Genomic DNA, 10731 nt, shown 5'->3' with positions numbered 1-10731 from the left:
TAAAATATACGAACGATTTAATTTTATTTATTTGCGAAAGCGAGCGATTCGAGAATAAGTGACATACATTTTATTTGATCAAATTTTAATTTTGGAAAGAAGTTCCTTATTGTGCTTTTAAGTCTAAACTATGCGCATCTAGGCCAGGTTAAGCCGAAATAAGTGTTAGACTGTCACGAGGTTTTTGTTGTGTGTGTTTGTGTGCTTAAAAGCGTATGCATAAGCTCAAAAGGGAAATGACGTCTTAGTCCAGTAGTAAAACATTTACGGGCTTAAAAATAACTCAGTTCATATACAATAAAACACTGCAGATATCTTCGTAACTTATATTCAACAACCAGGTAAGCAATCAATAACATTCAACTAGGTATTGAGCCAAGATGGCCCAGTGGTAATAACGCGTGAATCTTAACCAATGATCGTGGGTTCAAACCTGGGCAAGCACCACTGAATTTTCATGTGCTTAATTTGTGATTATAATTCATCTCGTGCTATACGGTGAAGGAAAACATCGTGAGGAAACCTGCATTTTGCCACATGTGTATTCCACCATCCCGCATTGGAGCAGCGTGGTGGAATAAGATCCACACCTTCTCCGCAAAAGGGAGAGGAGGCCTTAGTCCAGCAGTGGGACATTCACAGGCTCTTACTGGACTAGGCATTCAATCCAATTCATATAACAATTATCCAAAGAACCTCCAAAATTATCTCACTAATCCCCTAACCACCATTTTGGTGTCTTTTTTTTTTATTTTTTTATGTTATAATAATAATTATTATTATATTTGTCGAGTGTCTTCCGCCAGTATTGCCAGCGCGCAACCGCGTTAATTAACCAAATATTATTTTATAAGATAATCCTAAAGTTTACATAGGTTTATACAGTATATATAGTAATATCAACGCGTCAAAAAATTAAATCAAAGCATTTCACTTGCTTATTGATAGTCAAACCTGAAACTAACACCGGTTCAGAAAAGAAACACCCAGCCCTGAGAAGAAACGGCGACAAAAACTCAGGGGGCTTTTATATATATATATATCATTATTAAAACCATTTAATACAGTATCAGACACGCCATTAAATGCATATCATTAATCTTAGATTGCATCATCTATAGAGTTTTAATCGTGATCTGTTAAATTCAACCGCTCCGCTATCCTTTGAGGATATTTGCTATCAGCTCCAGAAACGCCTCCAGCGCTAGTTGCCGCTATTGAGACCAGACTATTGACTTCCTTTGTTCCACTCATTAGACTTAGAATTAATACGCCTCTTACATAGCTAGTTCAATACCATGTTAAGCAATAGAATTAATAAATATAATAAAATAGTATAAACCTTATATAAATATATATCACCCGGCCTTTTTGGCCCCCACTTGTGACAGGAGGTGGTTTTTTCCCCAAAGAATAAGAATTGCGATGTATGTACTTAGGTTAATGTAAATATCTCTTATGTGAACAAAATGGCTACGGTAAAAGGTTACACGAAAGCTTAAGCAATGAAAATATAAAAATATTTTTAAATGAATTTTATTTTTCTCCGTAAAAACACATATAATTTAAATGTGTTGTATTTATATTGTACCGTCAGAAGAATGAAAAGTGTGTACAACAAACTCAATCGAAAAATGATTCTCAATTAATTTGATACGCTATATACAAATAAATATATCAAAAATATTTAATAATAAGCAATGATTAAGTCGCTCCCCATTATCCGCATGAACCCTATCGAATTTAATTATTTGCGTTCGTAAATATAAACTCTAGAAGCGTATTATTGTTTCGTTGATATCAATTTCGTTTACATTATATTCGTGTCAATGATTGCTCTTATTAAATCACGTAATCCTTTGTATGTTCACCCCTAAAATTAATTCTGTAGTAGTCACTCCAACAAATCCAATGTTTAGCTCCCCGATTATCACAGTCACCGCCATCTTTTATTTTCCTGTCATCCTAATAAATAATAACCTCATTTAGTTACACTGCGACACTCCATATCTCTGTGTGTGTTGTTAAAATGTATTCATTTGCGCAAGCCCGTCTAAACACATAAATCAACACTGCCTTAGGCGGCTTATTAATATTTGCCGTATGTGCTGATCTAAAGTTTCTGGAATGATCTTTTCGTATTTCATTTGTTGTATATAATTTGGACTAAATAAATAATTGCTTTACGGTGAAGGAAAACATCGTGAGGAAACCTGCATGTGTCTAATTTCACTGAAGTTCCGCCACATGTGAATTCTACCAACCCGCATTGGAGCAGCGTGGTGGAATAAACTCCAAACCTTCTCCTCAAAAAGAGGAGAGGAGGCCTTTAGCTCAGCAGTGGGACATTCACAGGCTGTTACGGTTACGGTTAAATAATTGCTTTTAAATAGTAGTTTGTTTTTAAGTGTTTTTATTTTATTCTTAGCAATCATTGACAAAATGGACTCGAATGATTGAATGAATGAAAATCAACCTTGGAAACTAAGATATTATGTCCCTTATGCCTGTAGTTACAATAGCTCTCTCACCCTTTTAATAAGAACACAACAATACTACCTACTGCTGTTTGGCGGTAGAATATGATATGTTAAATTTTTTTGTATAATTTGCACATGTACTCAATAATAAAGTGACTGATAATAATGTTAAATAAGCGAATAATTGTTTTATTTAATTTAATGGTACATCTAGATAATTTAATTCTGTACTGAATATATAAGGGAGATGCTATCTCCAACGCAGTTGTTCGGTCCACTACAGCGAAAGAGCTACATTAGTATTTGCACAGCTACTTTCAATAGACCTACATTATGATTACAGAATGAAACTATAACGTAAGGAACGTTATAACGAAAATGCTATATTGAAACGTACAATAAGATATATAGTCCAATGGATCCGAGGCGATGTATGGAATTGTTAATATTTCTAATATTGCCAATGTCTATTTGCGGTGGTTACCTACCCAGGTGGCCTATTAACCAAGCCCTATTTAATGAAAAACATATATATCCAATGCTATAAGGTAATTAATACATCATATTATATTAACTTCCGATTTGGAACTTCTTGTATTGACTTCTTGTATAAAGCTGATCACTTATTCTTCAACTTTTTGGTAACAGCCTGCGAATGGCCCACTGCTGGGCTAAGATCTCCTCTCCCTTTTTGAGGAGGAGGTTTGGAGCTTATTCTACCACACTGCTCCAATGCGGGTTGGTGGAATAGACATGTGGCAGAATTTCAGTGAAATTATACACATGCAGGTTTCCTCAGGATGTTTTCCTTTACCGTAAAGCACGAGATGAATTACAATCACAAATTAAGCACATGAAAATTCAATGCTTGTCCGGGTTTGAACTCATGATAAACTTTTTAATATTTATGAATGTAGCATATTGAGTAAATCATTGCAAACGATATCTTTCCGACTGATTTTGGCCTTTAGAGTCATTCTCAATGACACTAGCTGTGGGGGGATCATGGAATTGAAAACATTCTTGACTTTCAGTCTTCAGACTAAGAATTTCTTGGCGGAAAAACCTAATAAATTTTTGATAACCCTAGCCCGATTGGAGCCCTAACCCTCGAGATCCCAATCCCAATAACCCATATAAACAAGCCACAAGACCCAACGGACAAGCACAGTCACTGCATAGGTAAGAGAAGGAATGAAAAATATAAAATGAAGAACGTATCTTAATAATATCTAAGACTTGTATTGAATTAGACTATTAAATTTACTTATAAAAACTTTTGATAATAACATCTGAAATATTAATTACATAAAAGATGAAAGTCGTTTGTTCAGCGTTTAATCTCAAAATAATTACATCATAAATTGCATCCGAATTCCAACCCTTTTGTTTACGCACAATAAAGATAAAATTTAAGAGGCTCGCTAGGAAATAACTTGACAATCTAGTATCTAGATAGGGAATGGCATTACAAAGAGGAATAATTTAAACGAAGGTTCTGATTTTAAATTTGCATTTTGATTGTATTTTAAACTTGAATATTGTTTTACTAATGAAGATCAGTGTGGGAAAGTTAAGAGGCTAAGGATACGGAAAGTTTATTGGTTAGAATACTGGTGATAGAGCTTTGTGCAAGCTCGTCTGGGTAGGTACCACCCACTCATCAGATGTTCTACCGCAAAAAATCAGTACTTGGTATTGTAGTGTTCCGATTTGAAGGGTGAGTGAGCCAGTGTAATTACAGGCAAAAAGGACATAACAGCTCCCAAGGTTGGTAGCACATTGGCGATGTAAGCGATGGTTAATATTTCTTACAATGCCAATGTCTATGGACATTGGTCACATCTGGTTGCCCATATGCTCGTTCACCTACCTATACTATAAAATAAATACGTGGATTTTTAAGCGGTAATAGTGGAGTGAAATCCGCGTAAATGCCACTGAATTTTCATTTGCTTTATATGTGTAAGGACAGTAAAACAATTACTATTTTTGATTATAAAATTATGCTATTTCATTTATTTCGTGTCTATTTATAGAAATGTTATTAATATGTTCAAAATATGTAGAAACGTAAAAAATATCATCAACTTAAGTTATTCTATGTACGTATATATTTTTTCGAAATTTTATATTTTTAACAAATTATGAGCTAAGATGGGTATATAATATATTGCCATATATTTGTTTAAATATCAAATGTGTCTGACGAAAAAAGGTTTTACTTTATAAAATGTATTTATTTAGGACTGTCTACTTACCATATTGAAAAACATCCTAATATAGTCATTAGTGCTCTATATATAATCAAAAATCTATTTTATTATAAGCCTTGGATTGTTTTTGTATTTTTTTTCTATAAAAAAGCCAGATTAAAAAGCTATATAGCTATAGAAAAAGACGTAAGCCAGGGTTGAACCCGCGTTAAGGCTACCATGTACATGTTGGTTGGTACAGCAGGTCTTGAACTAATTACGTCTTTATCGTAGTAAAAATCACGTGATCAGCTGCTCTTTAAACTCTTAAAAATATTTTTATTACAACGTAAAATGCAGTGAGTACAGTAAAATGGCACTGATTATTGCTCTGCTATCTTTTCTGCCTTATATAACAGAAATGGGCTGAATATAAGCTCGGTAAAGTATACAGACGATTCCTAGCAATTGTTTCTGATTGTCAGCTTTTAGCGTCATATACAGAAAGTTCTCTTTGAAAGTTCTAAGCTGCATGAAAAATTTTCATTGTGATATATTATATATAAATCTTTCAAATATATTTTAAGCCGAGATGGCCCAGTGGTGAGAACACGTGAATCTTAACCCAGCTCGGGTTTGAACCCACTGAAATTTCATGTCTTTAATTTGTGATTATAATTCATCTCGAGCTTGACGGTGAAGGAAAACACAGTGGGGAAACCTACATATGTCTAATTTTACTGAAATTCTGCCACATGTGTATTCCACCAACCTGCATTGGAGCAGCATGGTGGAATAAGCTCCAATATCTTCTCCTCAAAAAGGGAGAGGAGGCCTTAGCCTAGCAGTGGGACATGCTGTTACTGTTACTGTGATTTGTATTATAAATGACTTGTGAATGACTGTTGACATATATATGTAATATGATAACATTATTTCAACGTAACCGAAATCCTTCAAATAATAGTATTACTGCATGTATGCATTTTCTAACTATTATTGTCGTTTGCTTGTCCTTAATTTGGCATAAGGACTTTTTATTTGCCTAAGCGCGTTTAAAATTGTGGGTTTGGTATCTCAATTGGTATACCAGTGCAGAGAATTGTGACTAGCTAATAAAGCAGATCCCGATAACCTGGGGGCCTAATTTGGACAATTAAATGATTAGATTTTCCTGTCAAAAGTTTCAGTACCACCACGTTTGAAAGTTGGCAGTATGGTGGTAGGGTTTTGTGCAAATCCGCTTGGGTAAGTACCCGATTAGGTAAATGGGCGGTTGACTACTTGCCATCAGGTGGCCCATATATCATCTGCCTACCTAATACAATAAAAAAAGTCTTCAGAAATTACCACCGTGATCGTATTCAGTACATCGGAATACAATCGTAATAATCAATCCAGAATGCATCTTATTATATATTATAAGCAGATGGTATTACAATATCTAGTACATAAATATTATAGGTATGTCCTTTAAAATATTTGATGAAATGAAATAGATGTAGTGAATATTAAATAAAAGAAAGTTTTATTTAGAAACGTATTTATTTTTTATTTTATTGTGCTCCTCATATTTATAAATAGACACATTTGTCCGTAAATTTTATCGTAATAGTGATGTTTTGAAACATGCGAAACGATTGTACAGAAATAATAAATATCACTCAAATAATATATTAAATAAACAAAAAACAAGAACAGTAATATATGATCGAATATAATTTTCAATATATACAGTATCGACAAGTAGCGTTACGTTCTTAAAAAAATCATAGCAATTAGTTTAGCATGATACAGCATTGAATAACCCATATTTCAATTTATTGAAAATAATTTCTATTAACTATAAGATTTCAAAGTAAATTGTACTTAAAATATATTATAAGTTATAATAAATTTTAATACACATGAACTTGAGCATCTCGCTCAAGGTTATTTCAATATTATCTCGTGTTGTTTTTAAAATGTTGATCTAATATTAGAAACCAATGTCTTATTTCCATATGAAAATATGATTTTATAGATAGCTAAGAAATATTCTATATTAAAGATTTGTTAAACATAAATGTTTCATAGATTTTCATTCGATTTAATCAGAAATATTTAGATGATGGAAATACAATTATAAAAAGTTCTTTAGCACCAGAAATATATAAATAAATAAAGCTTTTAAAACAATATTAGAAGGACATCAATGATTTTATTCTATAAATGCAATGTAGATAATTTCATTATGATATGATTATAAAATCCAAGTCACTATGCTAACTTAATTTATCAACTATTTATACAATATCTACAATTTCAGTAAATTTCAAAATTTACAATTTATATTTTTACAATTAATCAAATATGTGTATTATAATTTGATAACTGCAATTAATTTAGGACTAGTTCGATATAACTTACTATGACGAAACTTCTAAAACTTATCTATGTTCACATAATTGTACAAAATACCTACTCAATTGATTCAAATTGAAAAATCGATACCAAAAAGCTGTGACAAAATTATATTATGGTTATTTCTAGTTGGAAAATCTTTCGCTAATTAGAAATCCTTTTGTACAGACTGTAGAAATATTATCACTACTGAGTATCACTACACTGAGTTCCATAGTCATAATAATTCACTCACAAACACTATTATCGAAGAAGGCAGAGGGCCATACTGAATTTCAGTGAAAGTAGGCCGTAAGAAGTAAACCTAGTAAATGCTTGGAATTACATTAGATATCATGTATCACTCAAAATGGAACCATTATGGCAAGTCTATCACCGAGTCCGAAAAATTTTCTCGTTCATGACAATGGTATTTCAGCTGACAAGCGATGTCTAGAGGAAGCCCTTGTACCACATGTTCCACAAGTATTATTACTGTATCCTGAATCGGAACCAAACGAGGAATCTCCACTAGGAGGTTTGGGAGATGCTCGTGGTCCTCTCCAGCAATTGATACCAGGTAGTTCACCTCCAGGCCAGGCTCCCCCAGGTCCCATTGGCATAGGTCCATGTGGTCGAGCACCGACAGTACCAACTTGAGGGTATAATCGCAACAATGCATCTAGAAGCACTCCTTCGTGGAATTCTGATGGATCTGGAGGATGCATATGTCTAGGAACTCTATGCTGAGCCCGTCTTCGTTCAAGTGACTTAGGCCGCCGGTCTAGTCTTTGTGGCCTTGGTCTGTGAGGCAACGAATGTGGGGCGGGTGGTCTCGAACACGTCCGACACGGTACCGCTTCACCGACGAGGCTGAGCTCGTCCTCAGCGAAATGGTCGTCACTGTGAATGGAGTCGTCGGAACGATGAGGCAACTCTTCGTATAGAGGAGCACCACAAGTGTCTCCGCCACAAGAGTTGCCGCCTCTCCACGAACCACCCGTGCCGCAAACAAATACCCGCTCTTGGCAATTGGGTCTCTTTGCTTCCACCATCTGTAAAAAAATTGAAGAATATGTTATAACAGCCCATATATTTATATTCATATAATTGCAATTACATAATTGACTAAAGGCTTAAATATTGTCTGTCTACCACAATTTCGAAATCTTTTAAAATAAGAGTTATGCTATACCAAAAAAATATCCTAAATAACGGATATAAATAAAGCTCTACTGTATATATAAAAGCCATAAATTACTATAAATTTAGTTCTGCCAAATAAATAATTTAAAACATTTTTAGATTCTTCTTTTTATGCAATGACTACCACTTCAAATTATTTAAAGTGAAGAAGTAAGAACAGTAAATATTCACCTCAAGTTGTGGTTCCATTTCGGGCCTGTGTGGTAAAGGTGGTCGGCGCGGCAGATCCTGTAGGTCCTCGTAAAGCGGCGCTGGTGGTGGCGCTCGCCTCTGCGACCCTGTGCTCTGGTTAGTAGCTGAAGACTTCGATGGCAGCAAGTTAGTGACTTTCCGCTTATGTCTGGAGGAGAAATTATTATTTTAATATTTTCGTAACTTTATATATAAGTATTGCTGTTCCTAATATTATAATTATACATATTATTGCTAGAAATCTTTAAGTGCCAATAAAATCTTAGAGTTAGCTATACTATAAGATGCGGGTTGGTCGATGCGCCAACTGATAGTTAGTGGTGACCACCACCACCGCCTATAGACATTGTCACTGTGAGAATTAATAACCATTCCTTACATCGCAATACGCCAACAATCTTTGGAGCCAATATGTTATGTCCCTTGTGCCTGTAGTTACACTGGCTCACTCACCCTTCAAACCAGAACACAACAATACTATTGCTGTTTATGATGAGTGGGTGGTACTTAAACAAACGGACTTGCATAAAGCCCTACTACCAAGTGAAATAAAAAAAACATGATTTAGTAGATCATATACAGTTAAATATCATTGTATCATTCCTAACCGTTATTTCAATCCCACACATATTAACAAAGAAAAGCAAACGGAAGCTGCTTTATCTAACTATTACTTTAAACATACATAACTCATGTTACAATAAATAAAAGATTATTAAGTGTGCGTGATGTTATTTATCATTGAAAGAGTTCCCCAATAGCAACAATTACGCGTAACTACCAGCTACGTACATATGTATGTACTTATCACAATATCTCTATTATTATTTGTCGGAACTGTATTGTATCTTGGATCTTTTGTGCCTTGCAGACTGCCACTTGAAAATATTCGAAGATATTAAAAAATGACAGAACTTTATCTGGTTTATTGTCGTACGATTTGATAAGTGGCTACAAGATTTTGCCGTTTGTAAAACTTCGTGCAATCCCGTTTCGATCGTCAAATATTTTTTCTTTGTTTAATTTCTTTCTCTGCAGACTATTGCATGTTTTTTTGAGTTTTGAAAATTATGTTATATATTTAATTATATTTTCTTGTATACATATTTGAATATTTTTTTAAGTACATATTAGTAATAGCAAATTAAGCTGTGTGTCTAACTGTATCTATATATTAAGCGATCTTGGCGCCATCTGTTGTAGAAATAATAATAAGCTTTTATTGATACCATTAAAATAATAATTATAATCAGTGAGGACCATATATTCTGAAGTATATTATATTAGACGTACATAAGCGTATGTCGTAGAATTCAATTCGTATTATTCTATATTATAAAGAGATTAAGTTTAATTTGTATATTTGTAAGTTTGGTTGTAGGAGGTAATCTCTCAAACTCTTCATCCGATTTCAAAATTTCTTTCATCAATATTTGGAATAAGCTGATCAAGTTATATACATTATCCTGTTGAAAGGTTTTTTTTTGTTTACCAAAAATTTGCAGCGTAAGTTGACGAATTAAGTAAGCGATTGCGTTTTTTACGATCATTGCCTTAAAATTTCGTGAGATAAAAACTTTTTTGTGCAACAAAAAAATAAAAAAATAAAATTCGTTCATAAAGAAATGCACTCAAACGTGCAAAATATAATGCCATTCAATTGAAATGCAATTATATTGGGTTATTATAAGTAAATTAGATACGGTCATTGAACATGGTTCATGGAACATATCACGTGATACGGTGATATGTTTTAAGTAAAAATGTTCCGTAGGTGATTTAACAATTTTGAATTAGAAAACATTAAAAATACAGATAATAAAAATAAAGTTGATTTTGTTTTAATTCATTTATATTTATTCAATTTAACATTTGGAATCTGTGATATATGTCAAAATCCTTTATAATTTCTTGTAATAAAAGTTTTAGCCTAATTTCGTCGGATGAAGAACCCTACCTGATATTAGGGATAATATCAGGTAGGGTTCAAAGTAAAGATATGTACATGTTTGTAATACATAATTGCGTTCGTAACAAAGGCACATTAAATATGATTCAATAAATTGAATTGAGGCGAGCGAGTGTGGTTTTTATGTAGTCGGCCTCACATTTGAAATAAAAAAAAATTATTGTACATTTCCATTGATAAATAATAAAAAAAAAAAAAACATTCTTAATTTGAATACTGACTTAACTTCTGTATATATAAAATATGTGTTTTTTTAATAACGATTTAATATCGAAGTTGTTAAATATTTAAATAATATACTTGTGAA

General features: G+C 33.1%; 1 protein-coding gene across 3 annotated transcripts in view; it reads right to left on the bottom strand.

Moving 5' to 3' along the window:
• Positions 1-6702: 6702 nt before the first annotated feature.
• LOC126776210 (uncharacterized) overlaps positions 6703-10731 on the bottom strand; it is a 177150-nt gene continuing 173121 nt past the window's right edge. For all 3 annotated transcript variants that reach the window (XM_050498517.1, XM_050498519.1, XM_050498518.1), the window contains 2 exons: positions 8435-8603; positions 6703-8112 (listed from right to left, as the gene is read on the bottom strand). In XM_050498517.1, coding sequence (XP_050354474.1) covers positions 7477-8112; positions 8435-8603 — 805 coding nt within the window. In that variant the 3' untranslated portion in view covers positions 6703-7476. The remainder of the gene's footprint in view (positions 8113-8434; positions 8604-10731) is intronic.

The sequence above is a fragment of the Nymphalis io genome, chromosome 19 (assembly GCF_905147045.1).
Source record: "Nymphalis io chromosome 19, ilAglIoxx1.1, whole genome shotgun sequence".
In the NCBI taxonomy this organism is placed as follows: domain Eukaryota; kingdom Metazoa; phylum Arthropoda; class Insecta; order Lepidoptera; family Nymphalidae; genus Nymphalis; species Nymphalis io.
Note: the sequence above shows the minus strand (reverse complement) of the source record. Positions and strands in the feature narration are given on the sequence as shown.